Genomic DNA, 23,021 nt, shown 5'->3' with positions numbered 1-23,021 from the left:
ATAATTTTTGTATAAAAAAATAATATTAAAAGTCTATATACTTTTGAAAATATTACACATAGGTATAATTGTTTTTTATATTTCATAGCACTCATTCGCATAATTTTACAAGTATTTGGTTTGCCTAATGAAATTAAGAAACATTCTCAAAAAAAAATTATTTGAATTTCACACAATTTTACTTTACTCGAATTATTTGTCTTTCTGTTTTTAGTATTTATAAACAAAAATCTTTTTTTTGTACTCACATTTAAAAAAATAATTTTCGAACAAATAAAAAGCTAAGTAAGAATACTTAGTTTGAAGAAAAGTAAGCTGACTAATATCAGTTGTGGTAATTACTGAATAATGAATTTTATTTGTTTCATAAAATTCATAACACACATTTAATGGTAAAATGTAAATATTTATATAATTAATAGTATAAATTAGTAGTTAGCAACACTATCGAACTTTCAATCACTTTGACAGTTTACAATTATTGAATTTTTCTATTTCGTGTAAACAATCAAATAAATACAAATTAATGACTTTTATTTATGAATTAATTATAAGTGAAATAATATATATTAAAAATATAATTATTATAAAAGGAAAGTTATGTGGATGACATAATAATCGCAATTAAATGCAAGTTAATAACAAAAAACTGGTCAAACAAGTTTCGTGAGACAAATGTACGTCTAACTTATTCTAATATTTGTATTAATATGTAAACATTTTGAATTCTATTAAATATATTTGAATTTAATCAATTCCTTATTTTTATTTAACATACATGTAATGTTCAAATTATTAAATATTCTATAACAAAAACAAAATAATATAACAACAATTGTATTAAGTACGAATAAACTAGAAAAATCGTATATTAATCATAAAAATGAGATAAATTAAATATATAATAATTATTTTAATTAAAAGTGATAATTATTTTATTAACTACAATAGCTCATTTTATAATTTTCAGAATATTTTAATATGGAAGAAATAGCAGTACACCCCGTCGAAGAAATAGTTATAAAATGCGAAGTTATTGAAATATCTGATGAGGATGTAGAGACACAAGAACCTAAAAAGTTTGTTAATATTTTGACTTTCTCAGTTTGTTCGGCACATAAACTTTCAAACTTAATATAGTCTAAAGGCAAATGTTACAGATTATTTTTGAAACTCAAATTTACAGTTGATAATTATCATAATCATTTTATTCCTATTTATATATCCAACATATACACATAATTTATACATCTATACAATATATACATAATGTATAATACTATAAATGAGAAAGTAACTCTGTCTGTCTGTCTGTCACGACCAAACCGCTGAAGGGAATTTGATGAAATTTGGTATGAAGCAAAATTGAACTCCAAGAATGGACATAGACTACTTATTTTCACCTGACACATGATAATCAATACTCTTAAATGCGAGTGAAACACATGAGCTACAAAGACCTGAAATTCAGGCTTGTCTCATTAATAGTCTAAAATTAAAAGGAACAAATTATCAAGCATAGCTTTTTATGGAATAATTTTATGTAGAAACCTACAAAATGTAAATGTACAGAGGTAACCTCTGTTATGTTTTATGTTTATTGTTTGGGTTTGTTTGCTGGCTGTAATAATTTAGTATCATCTTTGATAGTTTTGATAAATAAATTTCTTTACATATTCATATATAAGCCTTTTCCAATCAACAGAATAAAGATAAAGATTACCCTATATTTATGTATTTCTAAAACGCTGATCATAGTTTCTTCAATGTCTAAAACGACATATATCTATGCCTATCTATCCAACGATAAGTTGGCAACACTAGGCAATGGTAACCATAGACTTTGGCTCTGCAAAACCTTATTACCGTTTCTTACATTGCGAATGCATCATCAACCCTTGGAAGCTAAGATATTATCCATTTAACTGTAGTTAAAACACCCTTCGAAACCAGTATTCACCAATGTAAAGTATATGTTTGGTAAGGCCACAAAGCCGTACTAAAAGTAATCTATACATATAATATAATTGGAGTGTCTGTTTGTAATATTAAAATAGCCCTTTTTTACTCAATGTATATGCATGTGTACATGGTACATATACTAAAATAACATTTTTTTTTTTAATTTTTGTCTGTCTGTCTGTTTGTTCCGGCTAATCTCTGAAACGGCTGGACCGAATTTGACGGGATTTTCACTGATAACTAATATAATGAGTAACTTAGGCTACAGTTTATTTGTTAAATTCAAACGCGTACAAGGTAGCTGGCACGGCTGGTTTGTAATTTTATTTGTAAATGATTTCATGTATTTTTCAGAAAACGTCGTAAACGAATCACACCAAAGGAACCCAAGCCCTGTGATATTTGTGGTAAAACTTTCCAAACTGGCTACGAGCTTAAGAAACACAAACGGACACACACAGGGGAACGTCCGTATATGTGTACGACGTGTGGGAAGACATACACACAGCTCGGACATCTCAGTATTCACAGTTTATCACATAAAGGTATATGCAGCATTTATTATATGTTTCACCTCAATGGTCTAACGCCTAGCTTATCCCTGCTCACACAACATAAGTTAGGATTTTGACATGGTTATTTTTATTATTACAATTATTACTTGGTGTTAGGGCTTTGTGCAAGCCCGTCTGGGTAGGTACCACCCACTCATCAGTTATTCTACCGCCAAATAACAGTACTCAGTATTGTTGTGTTCCGGTTTGAAGGGTGAGTGAGCCAATGTAACTACAGGCACAAGGGACATAGCATCTTAGTTCCCAAGGTTGGTGGCGTATTGACGATGTAAAGAATAGTTAATATTTCTTACAGCTTCATTGTCTATGGGTGCTGGTGACCATCAGGTGGCCCATATGCTCGTCCGTCAACCTATACTATAAAAAAAAATAGAAACGGGATATGTAGCATGTTTTTTTATTTCTATTCGTTGGAGCTCACTATTTCCATATTATCTACGAATGTCTCGTTAGCGACATAATATAACAACTGTAATATAAGTTAGTTGGTGATTGGAACTTGCAGATATAATATCTATGAAAATTTCGTTATTAAAATGTTAAAAAAGTATAAAAGAAGGGCCCCTGCAAGGTTTATATTTGATATAATGATTTTTTTTACAACTACGAATTAAAGTAACTTGAAACGGAACGTATTCCAAAACACTAATTACCGTTCAGTGACGTCACTCCTGTTATAAGTACTTATTTGAGGTTATAGTGTTTAAAAAGTGAACATTGAAACGAAAATTAATTGCGTATTTCGAATAAAAATGGAAGTTGGGTTTGTCAAAGGAAACTCCAGATTCCTCTTTTTAGCTTGAAATCACTTTTTTCTCAGTTTTGTGTCAGAAGGGCCACTCAAAAACCAAGGAAAACTTTGTTGAAGTAGATGAACACATTGGCACAAAAAATATCGAATAGTCGTTCTCGTAAAAGTATCTCAAAGTATCTCAAAAGTTGAGAAAAAATGCAACGTATGAAAGCCAGTGAGGACAAGTATGATCATTGGGCCAGTGACAGACAGGAGTGACGTCATACGAAATATAGATCCGTTTTCGCGCGCATTTTTGCAATAAATTTTTTAATTTCTAATATACTTGTGGTCTATCCTGTATGGATTTCTTTAAAATAAACACAAATATAAAGATGTTGTATACTTCCATGATTATAGAAGTCTGATTGTGTTAAGATGCACGCGTTCTAACCACTGGGCCATCTCGACTCGTTAACTAAATACAGTTTTTATATATTCCTACTTCGAGTCGAACTATATACAGTTGTTATATATATCTACTTACTATACAGTATGAAACCTCTTTGTAATCTTTTTGTCAATACCATAGCCATGAAAGATCTCTTCTTTGATATAGTTTTCATGATTCCAAATACTAACATAGAGCAAATTTTTTTTTCTGTCTTCGTGAAGTATTTTTTATCCCACGAAAAACATTAAATGTAAAAAAATGCCAAGTCTCTCGATGCAATCTTTCCATCGTAAAAAGTTTTGAGATCTCATAGAAGCAAAGTCCTATTCAAATTATTATGTATTTATAAATCAACATTTAGTAATTGTATCAATAGTTTTCTTTATATTATAATGATAGTGACTTGGCATTAAGCACAAATTAAAAGCTGCCTGGAATTATGTGCAAATGTTACTGACGAGACCTGTGATCATATTTGTTATGTGTGAATCATGATGGTCACTACCGAATACATGCTCCAATACAATAATTAAGAATACCTTACGGGCCATCGCTTTATGAAACCGTGCCCGTTTTGCTCGAGACTTGTCTTGAGCACTGCCGTGCCCCTAAATAACCGTTTTCTTTTTAAAAAATAAAAATAAAATAACAACAATCTAGGACAGATTGTTGTTATTTTATTTTTACGCTACGCTGCATTAATAGGCTATTTGACAATGCAAAAAATAAATTGTGAATTGTTATAATCACTGTATATTATGAGTTTAAAAATGGTTATTTACTAACGAAACTTGAAAATAATACTTAATTTATTCAAAAATCAATAAATAAAAATGCACCTTTCAAACGTTTGTCACGTGACAGAAAACGCTCCTGATTGGCCGGGCTTATGATGAAGTCACTTTCTTGTAAACCTTGCTTTTCTACTACATGTACCACAGATTAAATTACAGCAAAATTACGTCACCGACCCCTTTGCAGAGCCATATTGTCCAAGTAGCGTTTTCGCGCGTTATTTAAATATGGAATTTTTAATATGATATTTTTCGGCAAATTTGTACTAGAAATAAAAAATCAACTTTAGCTGGGTTACTTAACCTCTACTAAATATTATAAAATGGATTTTAAAAACCAGTCAAATAGCCTATTCAATTGGTGTATTAATTTAGTTAAACAAGCAAAATTTTGCATTAATGTTTTTTATTTTTTGTTTTATATATGTTTTGAATTTTTATTTCAGGTATTAAAAATTTCAATTGCAACGAATGCGGCTCTTCGTTTTACAGGAAGGCGGATTTGGACAGACACGAGAAGATCCACACGGGCGAGAAGCCATTTCAGTGTGAAATATGTTCGAAGAGTTTCACGCAGAAAAACAATTTGGTGATGCATTTCAAAATGCATATCGGTGACAAACCCCACAAGTGCGAAGTGTGCAGCAAGAGATTTCTAACGAGGAGCAAAATGATGCTGCATTCAAAGAAACACGATAAGGAGAAGAAGAAAAAACACGACTTCCTCGGCCATATTTAGTTTCGGCGGGAAAGTGTCAACTGTCAGAACTGTCAACTGTCAAAACTGTCATCTGTCATTTGTCAAGTGTTCGGTTGATTTCGGGGATCGTCGGGTGTTTTCGGATTGGTGTTCGAATGTACGAATTGGTGTCTTAAGAGAATATATGACTATGGTATATTTGATTTTGGCGGGAAACGAGGCAATACGGACGTCATCTGTCGATGATCGGTTAATGTCGGGATTCCTCGTATACTTTCGGGTCGTGGATGCATGGAAATTGTTGTTTTTTTTTTTTTAATTATATTTATGCTTTATACACATATAATATAATTGTTGGTTTGTCTATTGTTTTATTTTGTAATTTTTACATGATTGATTAAAAAAAATGAAATTTTGTTTTGCCTAGATGATGAATTTTTGCCATCCGATAGATGGCGCTGTTGTCAATTAATTATCAAAATCAATATGTAATTGGGTTAAAGTGAAACACAGTACAATATGAAATGTATTGGTATGGAAACGATGAATTATTAAATGTCATAATAGTCAACATCTGAAATCGATAGGTGGCGCTGTATTGTCGAACTATTATATTATTTATTATCTGTACGAATAAATGAAAATGAAATATTTGTCTGTGATTTCAAATGCCTTTTATTTAATATGAGTATTTACCATTAAAACATTTTTTTTATTTGTTATTTTTGCCTTTGCCTTTTAGACAATGGTAATTTTAGAAGTTACGAAATATATAAACATGCTGTATTTGTAAGTATTTAATATCGTTTAATCCTAATTTCATCTAAATACCTTGATGGCATGAAAACATATGACAACTGATACGGACATATAATATGTTTTTCCCTAGTGGTTAGGGAGGCGAATAGGCGAATTTCCGAGAGTGGCAGTTTAAGATTTTTTTTAATTAATGTTATAGGTTTACTGACGAGCATATGGGCCACCTGATGGTAAGTGGTCACCATCACCCATTGACAATGACGCTGTAAGAAATATTAACTATTCCTTACATCGTCAATGCGCCACCAACCTTGGGAACTAAGATGTTATGTCCCTTGTACCTGTAGTTACACTGGCTCACTATCAAGATATGAGAGATACCTTAGACCTAATAGAACAACCTTGTAAAGTGTTTAGCTCTATATGTAATGACGCGCGCCTAGAATAGACGGTCAGATTAGTAAGAAAAAAATTGATAGTCTGAATTACTTTTTTTGCATTTTCAAAAATTCGTCGTAACTTATCGTCACGCCGAAATCGTCAGTTTTTTTAAAGGGACTTTCCTTGTGGCCTACTTAACATTCCGAAGATCTGACGCGCTCGAGTAATTTTTTTTTGCATTTTTGACTACTTTATATGCCTACCCCCACCACGCAAACCGGCAAAATAGTATACCGTTGCCTTGTCAAAATTATTTTATCTTTCGATTTTGATAGGTCTCGACGGCCCCGTTGAATTACGCCATTTAGCTACCTCGCCTCCCTAACCATTTTTTTTTTCGCTGGATAAACGCTTTACGCGCTTCCCCCACGTGATGGTAAGTGGGACATGGCACACACGCTCAGGGTGTGGTGCGCCGTGTCGACTGGCGCACCACACTCGTGGCAGGAGGGTGAGTGGTGACACCTCCCGCCGCGCTGAAGGTGAGCGTGCCCTTCTTCCTCGCGACCCAGCGACTCAAGTGGGGACGGATCGCCTCCACTATCGCCAGGCCCGCCGCGGGTGACCCCAGGTCCTCCTGCCATCGGGCGATCAGGGCTTGCTGGGCTAGAGCCCTGATCCGCCGACCTCCGCCGACCCTGGACGTTTGCCGCGGTTTCTCGCCTCGACCCGGAACCGGTACACCTCGGCGAGCACCTCCGCCTGGAGCTCCCAGGGTGGATCGCCCGCGAGAAGTGTCGCCGCAGTCCACGACACCGACACCGTACCTCTGATGCCTCTCACGGCTATGACCCTCTGCGGCTTTCGCAGCAGGGCCCGATTGTCAGCGGTCAGGGCGGGCACCGTACAACGCCATCGACCTCACAACGCCGGAGTACAGACGCCGGCATAGCAATACCGCCCCCCCCCCCCCCCCACATTCGGAAGGAGGCGGCCGAGAGCGGCGGCGGCGTTGACGAGCCTCGGGCCGAGGTGCACAAGCTAAGTCTAGTTACACAGAAGATTTGTAATACATCCGGTTGTGTTTACTAATCGAATTAATTCCCTTCTACAGTTATACAAATATAACAACATCTGACAGCAAATCGACACGATGTCATTGGTCGAGAGCTTGATTAATCTATTTAGATCAAACCCAGGCAAGCACCGCTGATTCATGTGCTTAATTTGTCTTTATAATTCATCTCGTGCTCAGCGGTGAAGGAAAACATCGTGAGGAAAACTGCATGTGACAAATTTCATAGAAGTTCTGCCACATATGTATTCCACCAACCCGCATTTGAACAGCGTGGTGGAGTATGTTCCAAACCTTCTCCTCAAAGGGAGAGGAGGCCTTTAGCCTAGCAGTGTTAATTTACAGGCTGTTGTTGTTGTTGTTGTTACAATATTTTACATTTAAAAATATATCTAAAATCAATATATCGAGGTCATTTTAATGACAACAAATAATATACTCTTGATTTAAGTATAGAAAATCTGACAAAACCGCAGGAAAATACTCTTACTAACAACAATTAAAAGGACATGGGTCGTTGGAACCATAATGACGTATGTAGAGTCTTAAAAGCTAAACAATTTTGCACCTTACTGCCTTGAAATAACCTTGAACTTTATTCGACTACGATCGCTAGCCCGGTTCAAAAGTCAAATCAACTCCAATGTATCGGATTATAGATTATAATATTTTTTCAATTATATTTACTTTTAGTATCATAAAAAACAAATCGAATAATATTATTCTATTAACTTATAAAGAACAAGGAAAATATATCAAAGTATTATTATAATGAACCTGTTTTTTAAAATGTTTATATTATTAATATTTAACAAAGCACGAGACGCAAGTCACAAGTGATACGTCCGTGGCGAGTGAAGGTCGATTGCAAAAGTTTAAATAAAAATGGAGTCGTGAGTGTGCATACAAAATGGTTGTTTTTAAACAAATAATTGTGTTGTTTTTATTGTTTGAGTGTGTGCTGTGCAGGAATAGAACGGGTCAGTATTTTATTATACTTGAAATATTTTGATTATGCTTTTAACAAACGATTCCGAACTCTTATCGCGTAAATATTGTGCAAAGCGCGAAGCACTGCTTATATAATATAATTATATATATAAAACTTATATATAGCGTTGTTTATTCTGTATTTAAATTATGTTTAATTCAGAGCGCCCAAGACATTTGGAGCAATTTTAGTGCAGAGTTGATTTTAGGGCGGTTTTTTGACCTTTCCAAGGCAGAAATCAAGGACTATATTTTTATTTATATAGCGAGCTTATGTGATTGAGGACCAAATGCACACACACACAACATATAGGGTATGTAGTATGATAGGCAAGAGACTGAGCGCCCTTTTGAGTCGCAGGCCGTTTTCCACGCCCTCCCAGAAGGCCGGACTAATTGAAGTTGTATGCATATTTGTTTTGTAGTAATCTTCTTTGCGCTTTACAAAACAAATATCTTATCACTAGCGACCCGTCCTGCTTTTCACGGCACAGTTTTTTTTCTTGTTTCTTTACTATATTGTCTATGTATTATATACAAAAACCTTCCTCTCGAATCACTCTATATATTTAAAAAAAACGGCATGAAAATCCGATGCGTAATTTCAAAGATCTAAGCATACATAGGGACAGACAGCGGTAAGCGACTTTGTTTTATACTGTGTAATGATAATTAGTACAAATTAAGATCAGTAAGTCTCATAAGTTCATACAGGATATTTAATTTAATAAACTTTACTATCTATACATATAATAAAATTGGAGTGTCTGTTTGTAATATTAAAATAGCCCTTTTTTACTCAATGCATATGTATGTACACGGTACATATACTAAAATAACATTTTTGACTATTTGCTGTCTGTCGGTCTGTTTGTTCCGTTTAATCTCTGGAACAGCTGCACCGATTTTGATAGGACTTTCACTGGCAGATAACTGATATAATAAAGAGTAACTTACAAGGTCGCGGTCACAGCTAGATTAAGATTAATTTTATAAATTACTATTTAAAAGTGCTTGTTATATCTTGAATACACTAAAAGTAAAAGTAAAGTCTGGGATGAGGCCTCATCTTCCATTAAGGAGAGAGTTTGGAACATATTCCACCATGCTGTTTCAAACGGGGTTGTGGAATGCACATGTGGCAGAATTTCGATGAAATCAGACACATGCAGGTTTCCTCGCGATGTTTTCCTTCACCGAGCAAGAGATGAAATATAAACGCAAATTAAGCACATATATATAGTGGTGCTTGCTTGGGTTTGAACCCGTAATCATCGGTAAATATGCACGCGTAGAATATAATATTTTAATGATTGTTTTTATGTATGAAAAATGGTGTCATCGTCTTGTTTTCGAATCGTTAAAGCGACTTAACTTTTGGCTGACCTTTAGCTAATGACGTAGTTGATCTTAATTTCTTATCTAAAATATCATATATTTTTTAAAATAAAACTTATGATTATTTCTTACGTCTATTAAATTAAAAAAAAACTTCTGACATTTAAAACTGTCATTATATGAATAAAAATTACAAAATACTTGGCTGTACGCTGTAATACCTTTGCCTTTCCCTCTAAGGAAAGAAAAAACGAAAAAAAAATAATTTAAAACTGTCATATTATTTTTTTATGGCTTTTATTTGTGCCAAAAAGGCACAGATTATTTCGCCAATGTCACGTGCGATGGAGATGGAGAACTTTGAAGGCATAATAGCACTAGATAAATTGGAGACCCATAACCTAAAAAAACACAACAATAATAATTACATAAAAATCAATAAAATAAATAAAATTATTGTTTCAAAATCAAAATAAACTTTATTCAAGTGGGCTTTTACAAGTACTTTTGAATCGTCATTTAACAATTAAGTGAAGCTACCACCTGTTCGGAAAGTAGATTCTACCGAGAAGAACCGGCAAGAAACTCAGTAGTTACTCTTTTTTAACATTTAAGAAATACAACGTCATGTTAATTAAATACAATTATTTAAATTAATGTATCCTGCTTGGAAGTTTTTATGGAATAGGTTGGTGGACGAGCATATGGGCCACCTGATGGTAAGTGGTCACCATCACCCATAGACAATGACGCTGTAAGAAATATTAACTATTCCTTACATCGCCAATGCGCCACCAACCTTGGGAACTAAAATTTTATGTTCCTTGTCCCTGGTTCACTGACCCTTCAAACTAGAACACAACAATACGTACGTTTTGTTGTTCAGCGGTAGAATATCTGATGAGTGGGTGGTACCAACCCGGGCGGGCTTGCACAAAGCCCAATCACCAAGTAAAATGCTCATGGTAACCATCCCGTAACATGTAACATGGTAAATATCCCGTAACTAATGACTGTAATAATAAAAATAACCATGTTAATTTAAAATCGTATAAATTTGGGCTAAATGCCACCCCTCTAAATCGGCAACCCTAGGCTTCAGTCTATTTATTATTATTATTATTGGCTATTCTTGCAATTTATAACTTGGGCCCAAAAGATTCGTTAAGATGTAAATTTTCAAAAATTGTGACGTACATTCCATTAATACTAGGAGCAAGAATAAACTTGTTACGCCTAGTACCCGATTACACAGGGTTAGTAACTCTTTTTGGGGCAATGTATACGTTTTTCAGGATCTCAAAAAACGTTCAACAAAATTAAATTATAAAATTAAAAAAAATCGTTAAAGAGCGTTTGTGTGCTAAAGGATATTACAGCACTAATGACTTTCTAGTTGACTGCACACCTTGGGAATGAGATGATCGCCTCCAGGCTGTTTCAAATAACAAGAATATGTTTATTACTGTATATTGTAAATTTACATTATAAAAAAACCGCTGAGTTTCTCGCCGGTTCTTCTCAGGTCTGACGTATTATATTCCGAACCGATGGTAGATTTTCGACGATCAATAAGAAAGTGTAAATAGTTATATTTTGAATAAAAAAAAAATTAGCCTATTGGTAAATCCGCCACATATGCAACCTCTAAATCTGACTCAGTATGGTGTTTCCCTTATTCTAAAAAAGCCCTAGAGTAAATTAGATCCGTCACCCAATAAGTAAATACCGTAAATATTAATACAGATTTTGCTACTGTTATACTTCGGAGATATAGCTGAGATGGCCTAGTGGTTAGAACGCGTGCATCTTAACAGATGATTTCGGGTTAAAATCCTGGCAAGCACCTCTATATATATATGTGCTTAATTTGTGTTTATAACTCATCTCGTGCTCGGCGGTGAAGGGAAACATCTTGAGGAAACCGGCATGTGTCTAATTTCATGGAAATTCTTCCACATGTGCATTCCCACCCGCATTGGAACAGCGTAGTGGAATATGTTCCAAAACCTCTTCTTAATGGAAGAGGAGGCCATCCCAGAAGTGGGAAATTTACAGGCTGTTACTTTACTTTACTTTTATACATCGGTGTAAATATGCTTAATATCAAGCTGATAAGGTATATAGTTTCGGTGTTCGCGATGTGTCTGTCAGTGGTATTTTGCTGAATGTCAGAGGGCGTTCAGTCGATCATGTTTTTCGTGCTTGTCATTATCATCAGACATCTTTAATTCGATATCAAAATCGAGATGTCCTGAGAAGTAGGCGTAGACGTCTTCACTCATTAGTGAGTCACGAGTGAGTCTTGTGCCTTTTTTCGATTGGTATTTTCTTAAAACAGTTACAATCATAATTTTCAAAATGCCGTCATAATATTGTCAGCAAACTACCAAAAATCCATTCTAAATTGACCCCAGACGAAGCCATTCCTAAAAGATCAAAAGCATCCGTATTTTTGTAGATAAAAGTTGGATTTGGTACAATGTCCTTATTATACTATGTTTTTTTTAGGAACGCCATGCAGCGAAGACGACTTAACTGGTGTCTGCAAAAGGATCTATCAATGTCCTTACGCCGTGAACTTGGTCGACGGTGAAGAAAAGAAAGCTCCTGTAAGTAATGGTGTACCATCCACTGCGATCACGCTGAAATAAATAAATAAATATGAGACAACATCACATACATTACTCTGATCCCAATGTAAGCAGCTAAAGCACTCATGTTGTGGAAAGTCAGAAGTAACGATACCACAAACACCCAGACTCGAGACGACATAGAAAACTAATGATACATCCAGAGATCTACATCGTTTCGGTCGGGAATCGAACCCTTGGAGTGTCAACTTGGGAGTGTCACCCATGAAAACCGGTCCACACCACTCGACCACGGAGGTCTTCAATAATATATAGTTAGTGTTGACGTGTAGTGTGACACATAACAAAAAAATTTCAAGATAGATTAAGCATTAACAATGTATGATGTGGTAATATTTCTTACAGCGTCATTGTCTATGGGTGATGGTGACTACTTTCAGGTGGCCCATATGCACGTCTGCCAACCTATAACAAAAAACCTATGACCATACTTTTCCAAATCTTGGCCTAATTATTGAAGTTATTAATTTCGGCATATTTACCATGTTATTTATTTCTGTTTGGTGGAGAACAGAAACAGTCTTCACGAGAACAGAAACAGTCTTGAGATTAATAACTTTAATAATAAAAATAATCATGTTAATTTAAAATCTTGGCCTAATTTTTATTTATTTGGGAAACAAACAATTATATTTACACCTAATAGTAAAAAACAAATATAAGAACAACAAAAATCAATCAAGTTTCCACTTCAAATTAATACAAACAAATGTCATATTACATTAAAAAAAAAACAAAAACAGAAAGCACAAAATGCAAGTGAAACAGCTATAGTTTAATGATATGACGTAAACGTTTGAAGAAAACGTCGTTTTCTTGGTGGTAGGGCTTTGTGCGAACCTACCTAGGTACCACCCACTCATCAGATATTCTACCGCTAAACAATTGTACGCAGTATTGTTGTGTTCCGGTTTGAAGGGTGAGTCAATGTAACTACAGGCACAAGAGATATAGCATCTTAGTTCCCAAGGTTGGTGGCGCATTGACGATGTAAGGAATAGTTAATATTTCTTACAGCGTCATTGTCTATGGGTGATGGGGACCACTTACTATCAGGTGCCCATATACTCCCATATACGTATATATCTAATTATTTTTACTGTTTGTGATAATTATTACATGCACGTACCAAGAACATATTCTTTGAACAGTCAAACTTACACACATTTCTAAAAGAACGTTAATATTTCCAGACGTGTGAGTTCGATGGCATGGTCAGAATTGTATGCTGCCCATCGCAAAACCTCCTCTACCGGACAGGCGTTTTGAAGGAGTATTTCAAGGGGTCGAACGATGGAGTCATCAGGTCAAAAGACATGGTAATTGGACCTGTTCTTTGATGGTCATTTTAGTTGAGTTCAATGAAATCTTGATCTGAAAATTCTGTATTTCAGACCTGCCGTTACGAAGGCAGGCAGCCTGTCCTCTGCTGCCAGAACACACCAGACATACCAGACCCACCAGAACCGAAGCAATGCCCTCCACTGCCGCAACCGAAGTTGAAAACTAAGGTTCAGCATTTCGCTTGGCAAAGTAAGAATTTTTAATTTTTTATAATATAAGAATGGTAGGTCAACTAATGGTGTGTGGTAGGGTTGTTGAGGAAGTGATTATGAGGAGGAGGAGGAGGAAGAGGAATTTTCACACGCGGATGAGGAAGCGGTAGAGAAAGCGGATTAGAATTTTTTCCACCATAGAAGACTGTGTTCATGCATATTAATTCGTTTTTCTTATCTTCTATTGGTAAACTTTCATTTTCATCGTCACTATTTGGTTCAGAGGCTAACATTTCGGCTAACATTGAATCTACAATCTTACCCGTGGAAGCGGTGGCTGTGGGGCAGTATGCGTTTACTACAGCTCCAGATTCCCTATAAATTGCTCTTAAATTTTGAGGAAGTGATAGCGAAAGAGGAATTTTTAATTTTTATTTATGAGTTTGCGGTATCGGTTGAGGAACCCAAAATATTGCGGAACTATCGCATTATGAGGAAGCGGAAGAGGAATCCTCAGCAACCCTAGTATGTAGTCACCATCGTCCAAAAAGCGAACACGTCAAGAAATATTAACGATCCTTTACATTGTCCTTTGAACTAAATTGTTAAGGCATACTTATATTTTAAACCGAAACAGAAAAATACTAAGTATTGTATATTATAATGAGCCGAGATGGCCCAGTGGTTAGAACGCGTGGATCTTAACCGATGATTGCGGGTTCAAACTCAGGCAAGCACCACTAATTATTCATGTGCTTAATTTGTGTTTATAATTCATCTCGTGCTCGGCGGTGAATGACAACATTGTGAGGAAACCTACATGTGTCTATTTTCATAGAAATTCTGCCACATATATATTTCACCAACCCGCATTGGAACAGCGTTAGAATATGTTCCAAACCTTCTAATCAAAGGGAGAGGAGGCCTTGCCAGCAGTGGGAAATTTACAGGCTGTTGTTATAAGTATTGTTGTTTTCCAATCCAATCCATCAGCCCATTTCCGTCCACTGCTGGACATAGGCCTCTCCAATTGCACGCCACTGAGATCGTTCTTGGGCTACTCGCATCCAGCTCCTGCCAGCCGTCTTGCGTAAGTCGTCACTGCACCGTGCCCGAGGACGTCCTACACTACGTTTGCCGAGACGCGGTCTCCACTCTAGAACACGTATTGTTGTTTGCTGGAAAGAAATTGAATGCGTGGTCTTTCCCACCTTAATGGTCATGACATAATTATCATAATTGCCATAGTCCATAACTGTTTGACATGCCACGATCGAGTTCTGTGGTGAGTTACGAGTTCGTTACTAAAACCATTTTATTAATTTATATTTCAGAATGCGTTAACTACCAACGGTACTTCAACAAATGCATCTCTGTGAACGACCATCCCAACAGTTTCGAAAGGATAAACACTTGTGGTATACCAACTAACAATACAGTCTTCAGGATATTTGGTGGTACCCCAGCCATGCCCAGGCAATTCCCACATATGGTGAGGTTTATTTTCTATCATAATATATTTACGAGGACATCGTCAAGCTTGTGACGTCAACAGCCTTAATAGGCCATTTGACTGGTTTTTAAAATTTTATATTATTTACTAAGGAACCCAGGCAAACTAGATTTTTTTATTTCTAGTACATATTTGCCAAAAAATTTCATTATAAAAATTCCATATTTAATAGCGCGCGAAATCGCTACTTGGTCAATATGGCGCCGCAATGGGGTCGGTGACGTCACTTGCCTGTATTGTAATCTGTGGTACATAGTAGACAAGCGAGGTTAACAAGCAAGTGACTTCACCATAAGCCCTACCAATCAGGAGCGTTTTGTGTCACGTGACAAACTTTAAAAAAAAGCATTTTTGTTTATTTATATTTTTGAATAAATTACGTATTATCTTCAGCTTTCGTTAGTAAGTAACCATCTTTAAACTTATAATAAACACTGATTACAATAATTGACAATTTATTTTTCTCATTGTCAAATAGTCTATTGATGTTTGTGTTATGCAGAAAAACCTTTTTAAAAACGCGTTATAATTTCTGTTACAAGATATACGAGTGTGTGTTGGTTTAGTAGATTTTTCGATCATTCAAATCAAATCAAAATAAACTTTATTCAAGTAGGCTTTTACAAGCACTTTTGAATCGTCAATTTACAATTAAGTGAAGCTACCACCGGTTCGGAAAGTAGATTCTACCGAGAAGAACCGGCAAGAAACTCAGTAGTTACTCTTTTTTAACATTTAAAAAATACAAAGTCGTGTTAATTAAATACAATTATTTAAATTAATATATCCTGCTTGGAAGTAACAGGTATTAACTCCACGCTTTTTTATTACATTACCAAAAAGTCCATTCTATAATATTCAGCTCCACCAATTTGTAGAACATATGTACAGTCGGGGTAAGAAAAGGTTCGTCACCTTAAGATCTATTTTCGTGTGCTCAGTATGAGAGATAATCTGCTTCACCGATCGAGAATATATGACACTGACAGACATATTTTGACAGTTCAGTAGAAGATATCACATCTAATTTGAATTTGTTACGATTAATTACGTCATTAAAAAGGTTTCACGTTGATATAAAACTAGACGCAGTCCAAAGATGTTACACTACTTTGAACCAAGTTATCGTACTGTGTAAGTTTAATTTTATATGCAGCTGTCTTTAGTGCGTTAGTTTCAAAAGGTACTAAGAGTTTAAGACTTGATAAAAGAATTTTTAAATTATGATAAAGGTTTTCTTATTGTATATCACTGTGTAAGTTTAATTTTCTATGCAGCTGTCTTTATCTTTAGTTTCAAAAGGTACTAAGAGTTGAAGACTTGATAAAGGAATTTGAAAACTGACGAAGGCTTTCTTGGTGTACATTGAGTATAATTCATGAATTTTAACTTTAAGGCTGTTGTCGGCTGTCACAATTCCATCTTTACTGATGATGTGGATGTCATTTGGGTGGGAGGGGGATCGCTGATCAGCGAGAAGTTTATACTGACCGCTGCTCACGTACTGGTGGAGAATTTGCAGTGAGTACGGACTGAGATATCAGATGCTATCTCTTTTCATCTTTATATCTTGTGTACAATCAGTCTTGGCATCGCTCGTGTCACAGCTTTTGGTTGTCATGATTTAGCCAATAAAATATTTTTTCACAACAACAGTCTGTAAATTCCCACTGCTGGGCTAAAGGCCTCTCCCTTTGAGGAGAAGGTTTGTAACATATTCCACCACGCTGTTCCAATGCGGGTTGGTGGAATACACATGTGGCAGAATTTCTATGAAATTTGTCACATGCAGGTTTCCTCACGATGTTTTCCTTCACCGCTGAGCACGAGATGAATTATAAAGACAAATTAAGCGCATGAAACAGCGGGGCTCGCCTGGGTATGAACCCGCAATCATCGGTTAAGATGCTGTTACTCTATACACTTATATCCAATATCACCTGTTCCTCAAAAGGAGAGACCCAAGCCCAGCCGTGGGCTATTTACAGGCTGTTACTTGTTAAACATATTATATACAGTCAAACCTGAGTAATTGTTTAATGGGTAAGCGGGTAAACGCTATTAAAGAGAGTATTTGTCAGGTCCCACATTTTGTCCACAAAGTTATGGACCTCCGTGGTCGAGTGGTGTGTACACCGGTTTCCATGGGTACTCCACTCCGAGGTCCCGGGTTCGCCCGGCCGAGTCGATGAAAAAATTTAATAAAAAAAAAAATTAAAAATTAATTAATTAATTAAAAATTTAATTTAATTTATGAAAAAAGTTCATTAGTTTTCTATGTTGTCTTGGATTGGTGTTTGTGGTATCGTTACTTCTGATTTTCCACAACACAAGTGCTTCAGCTACTTACATTGGGATCGGAGTGATGTATGTGATGTTGTCCAATATTTATTTATATTTATTGTTTGTCAAATTTCATTCCAGCGGCCGCATTCGTTACGCGATGATGGGAACTCTGAACAAAACTGACACTAAATCAGGCATCCTGTATAACGTTATAAGGATAATAAACCACAAGGCCTATCAAAAAGGGTCGAAACTACACGACATAGCCCTTTTGGAACTCAATGAAAGGTAAGATCGCCAATTCTGGAACCTTTGAATGACATATATATACTAGCGACATCGTCTTCGCTGGTGGACGAGCATATGGGCCACCTGATGGTAAGTGGTCACCATCACCCATAGACAATGACGCTGTAAGAAATATTTACTATTCCTTACATCGTCAATGCGCACCAACCTTGGGAACTAAGATGTTATGTCCCTCGTGCCTGTAGTTACACTGACTCACCCTTCAGACCGGAACACAACAATACTGAGTACTGTTGTTTGGCGGTAGAATAACTGATGAGTGGGTGGTACCTACCCAGACGGGCTTGCACAAAGCCTTAGCACCAATCATACTAAATATACTGGAAAACGTCTTACAATGTTCATAGTTTTTCAGGCATTCTCTACTATATTTCGCACATTTCTATACATATAGTAAAATTGGAGTGTCTGTTTGTAATATTAAAATAGCCCTTTTTACTCAATGCAAATGTATACACGGTACATATACCGAAATAACATTTTTTACAATTTTTGTCTTTCTGTCTGACTCTTGATTCCGGCTAATCTCTGGAACGGCTGGACCAATTTTGACGGGTCTTTCACAGGCACATAACTGATATAATAAGGAGTGACTTAGGTTACAATAATATATATTTTTTGTTAAGTTACTTTTCTCTAGAATCAATGCATGTAAATGTAAAATCCGTTGCGTTTCAAAGATCTAAGCATACATAGGGACAGACAGCGGTAAGCGACTTTGTTTTACACTGTGTAATGTTACAAGAACAAGTAATTTGTAGTGTACATGTCGAATGCCTCAGTTATGTTATATAATCATTACTAATACACAATGACGTTTATTTCTGTGTCTGTAAAAACTACTAAACCGATTTACATAAAACTTTACCAGAAGACTAGGCGCGTTTCTCAAAAAAAAAAATCAAAATATATTTTATTCAAGTGTCAAGTTTGAATCGTCATTGAATAATTAAGTGAAGCTAACACCGGTTCGGAAGGTAGATTCTACCGAGAAGAACTGGCAAGAAACTCAGTAGTTAGTCTTTTTCAACATTTATAAATACAGTCATGTTAGTTAAATACAATATCCTGCCTGGAAGTCATCAAGTACCTACCCATTCCACGCTTTATTATCGTCTGTATAATCTTGGATTGAATGAAATGCCTTCTTTAACAATGTATTCTTTACAAATGATTTAAATATATGAAATTATTTCTGTTGAAGATATTCCAGTAATATGGCCTAAAAACTTCTTTTTAACGATAGCTTGGAATATTTCTTATAAAAATGTAGTAACTTGACATCGTTGTAGCTTTCAATCATTTCAAAGATTAACCGGGATAAACAGACAGACAAAGATAATGTTTGTAATAAATAATCAATTTTTATTTATATGTATACTGGCGGCACGTTCCGGCTTCCCACCGGTGGACGAAAGTTTTTTTTAAATTAATATTTTTACTTATTATTTATATATTTTTCGTCATTTTTTTCGGACATGTGTAACAATTATAGTTGTATTTCAAACTCATTCGCTCAAAAACCTCAATCAAGTATATACCTGATGCTTCCTTATGAATTGCTGTGTCGATTAGTGAAAACCGCATGATAATCCGTTCAGTAGTTTTGGAGTTTACTTGGTGGTAGTGCTTTGCGCAAGCCCGTCTGGGTAGGTACCACCCACTCATCAGTTATTGTACCGCTAAACAACAGTACGCAGTATTGTTGTGTTCCGGTTTAAAGGGTGAGCCAATGTAACTACAGGCACAAGGGACATAAAATCTTAGTTCCCAAGGCTAGTGGCACATTGACGATGTAAGGAATAGTTAATATTTCTTACAGCGTCATTGTCTATGGGTGATGGTGACCACTTACAATCAGGTGGCCCATATGCTCGTCCGCCAACCTATACCTTAAAAAAAAATTGTTGAGTCGAAACTTTGTTTAATAATTTGTAGTGATATGATAATTTTGTTGTATCAGGGTAAAGTTCAATGAGTTTATTCGGCCAGCTTGCTTGCCGGTGCCTGAAAGGGAACTGGAACCAGGGATGAGCATAGCTGGATGGGGGGAAACGGATGACAGGGGGAAGGGATCTGAAGTCCTGCTGACGGTAAGAAGGGTTTCACCAACTAAGTTTTGAATTATAATGACCCCATTGGTTAGAATATTCGATCGAAAATTCAAGAAAAGCTGAAATTAATACCACTTCAAAAATTAAAATCTGTTCTTCGATTACTCAAATGTTATTTTATTATAACTTGAGGTAAAAACAGACTGAAAAAAAAATGTAAAAAGTAACAGCCTGTAAATTTTCCAGTGCTGGGAAAAGGCCCCCTCTTCCATTAGAGAATTTGGAACATATTCCAATGCGGGTTGGTGGAAAGCACATGTGGCTGAATTTCGATGAAATTAGACACATGCAGGTTTCCTCACGATGTTTTCCTTTACCGAGCACGAGATGAACTATAGACGCAAATTAAGCACATATATTTAGTGGTATTGAACTGAACCCGCATTCATCGGTTAAGATGCACGCGTTCTAACCACTGGGCCATCTCAGCTCAAACTAGATCAAAGCAAATAAGAAAACATTGTATATGTAATCCATATAAGTAAACGATCCATTTCAGGGTAAAGCGTTCCTTTCGCAGATATTTCGATATATACGTGGTTTATTTTAGAGGGCCCCCTAATGCCGTCAGGGCGTCACGGTAGCATGCGTAAGCGATCCCGTGGCGCCCGCCGAAAGACGGAGAGGGTACCGCTGGTTTTTTGGGGGGTAAACCCGGCGTACTTGGGCGTACTCGGCGTCCAGGGCTCCGGGGAGTCCCACACACCCCCCCCCACTTTCCATCACGTGGTGGAAGCGCGTAATGCGTTTTTCCAGCGAGAAAAAAAAGAGGGCCCCCTGAACTCCGGGGCCCGGGCGCATTGCACCCTACGCTACTGTTTAATAGTGATTCTCTCTAAAATATCAATTCCACTGTTTCTCTACCTGATATGTATATTTTTTTTTATTTCCAGGCAAGTGTCAATGAAGTAAGACATGTTTGCGAGAACAGATTTGACAGTGGTACGTTCACACCGCTGTCCATGATCTGCGCTTCCGGAGATGTCGGGACTAACTCGAGCGACGCCTGCAGGGTAAGACGGATTTTAAAGCATTAATGTGACTGATGGTAAGTGGTCATCACCCATAGACAATGACGCTGTAAGAAATATTAACTATTCCTTACATCGTCAATGCGCCACCAACCTTGGGAACTAAGATGTTATGTCCCTTGTGCCTGTAGTTACACTGACTCAGCCTTCAAACCGGAACACAACAATACTGAGTACTGTTATTTGGCGGTAGAATATCTGATGAGTGGGTGGTACCTACCCAAACGGGCTTGCACAAAGCCCTACCACCAAGAAATTAGTACTAGATGCCGGCGACCTTGTACGCGTTTGAATTTAACAAAAAAAAATTTAACTTGAGTTACTCCTTATTATATCAGTTATCTGCCAGTGAAAGTTCCGTCGAAATCGGTCCAGCGGTTCCAGAGGTTAGCCGGAACAAATAGACAGACAAAAATCGTAAAAAATGTTGTTTTGGTATATGTACAGTGTGTACATACATATGCATTAAATAAAGCAGTCAGTACTGCTTAAAAGAACTGCTTTAAACAGACACACCTGTTGACTTCCAGGCAGGATATATTACATACATACATAATTGTATTTAACTGACATGACTGTGTTTTTAAATGTTGAAAAAGAGTAACTACTGAGTTTCTTGCCGGTTCTTTTCAGTAGAATCTACTTTCCGAACCGGTGGTAGCTTCACTTAATTGTAAAATGATGATTCAAAATTGCTTGTAAAAGCCTACTTGAATAAAGTCTATTTTGATTTGATTTGATTAAAAAGTGCACTGATGTTAATTTTTATTCCAGGGTGACAGTGGTGGACCGTTAATGGCCCAATTCAAGAACCTTAACTGTTCCTACTCGATAGAGGGAGTTGTCTCCTATGGACCGAGGTGTGGGCAAAGTGTCGGCGTATACACTCGTGTGTCGTATTATTTAGACTGGATTGTAGAAAATGTGTGGCCTGACGAATGGCGGGCTTATCAGAAGATGAATAAAAATACGTAATAAAACTAAATTTATTGTTTTATTCTTTGATTATCAGTCTATACATACTGTCAAAGCAGAGTTTGACGACCTCCGTGGTCGAGTGGTGTGTACACCGGTTTTCATGGGTTTCACTCTGAGGTCCTGGGTTCGATTCCCAGCCTAGTCAATGTAGATTATCATTTGTTTTCTATGTTGTCTCGGGTGTGGGTGTTTGTGGTATCGTTACTTCTGATTTTCCAAAACACAAGTGCTTTAGCTACTTACATTGAGATCAGAGTAATATGTGATGTTGTCTCATATTTATTTATTTATTATTACTCAAAAATCCATTTTCCTGTGTATATTGTCGAGTTATATAAATAGAAAATAGAGAAACATCTAGCAAATAGTTATATTATAATGGTCTCTGAGAATACTCCTGTGCTCTGAGCACATAATATGGTTTCCTGATTAGAGAACGGAGTCTTGTGTGGAACGCTACACAATTGCAGTCTTGTTTTTGATTCGTAATTTAAGATTCAACGTGGTTGAATTATGCAGCTTATGACATAATATGTTGTTGAACAAGTCGAGATGGCCCCGTGGTTAGAACGCGTGCATCTTAACCGATGATTGCGGGTTGCGGGTGCGTGAGGAAACCTGTATGTGACAAATTTCATAGAAATTCTGCCACATGTGCATTACACCAACCCGCATTGGAACAGCGTGGTGGAATATGTTCCAAAACTTCTCCTCAAACGCAGACGAGGCCCTTTAGCCAGCAGTGGGAAGTTACAGGCTGTTTTTATGTAAATGACGATACCAATTCAATACATAACTCTCAAAGAAATCTGTACGGTTAGCAAACCAGTATTTCTTAATTTAAATTATTCAAGTTGGACTATGTACGGTTAGAAAAAA

At 36.3% G+C, this 23,021-nt stretch overlaps 2 protein-coding genes across 2 annotated transcripts; both read left to right on the top strand.

Annotated features, from left to right (window-relative positions):
- The first annotated feature begins 457 nt into the window (after positions 1-457).
- Positions 458-5,845, top strand: LOC124541539 (gastrula zinc finger protein XlCGF49.1-like). The gene is made up of 4 exons (XM_047119455.1): positions 458-677; positions 971-1,079; positions 2,317-2,507; positions 4,965-5,845. The coding sequence occupies exons 2-4, from the start codon at positions 982-984 to the stop codon at positions 5,255-5,257; spliced, it is 582 nt and encodes a 193-aa protein (XP_046975411.1). The 5' UTR covers positions 458-677; positions 971-981; the 3' UTR covers positions 5,258-5,845.
- Positions 5,846-8,194: 2,349 nt separating this feature from the next.
- LOC124541743 (phenoloxidase-activating factor 1-like) lies at positions 8,195-22,147 on the top strand. Its single transcript, XM_047119687.1, has 10 exons — positions 8,195-8,413; positions 12,273-12,373; positions 13,609-13,734; positions 13,810-13,948; positions 15,246-15,403; positions 16,821-16,945; positions 17,849-17,998; positions 19,983-20,112; positions 21,027-21,146; positions 21,939-22,147. The coding sequence occupies exons 1-10, from the start codon at positions 8,344-8,346 to the stop codon at positions 22,137-22,139; spliced, it is 1,320 nt and encodes a 439-aa protein (XP_046975643.1). The 5' UTR covers positions 8,195-8,343; the 3' UTR covers positions 22,140-22,147.
- The last annotated feature ends 874 nt before the right edge of the window (positions 22,148-23,021 follow it).

The sequence above is a fragment of the Vanessa cardui genome, chromosome 28 (genome assembly GCF_905220365.1).
Source record: "Vanessa cardui chromosome 28, ilVanCard2.1, whole genome shotgun sequence".
In the NCBI taxonomy this organism is placed as follows: domain Eukaryota; kingdom Metazoa; phylum Arthropoda; class Insecta; order Lepidoptera; family Nymphalidae; genus Vanessa; species Vanessa cardui.
Note: the sequence above shows the minus strand (reverse complement) of the source record. Positions and strands in the feature narration are given on the sequence as shown.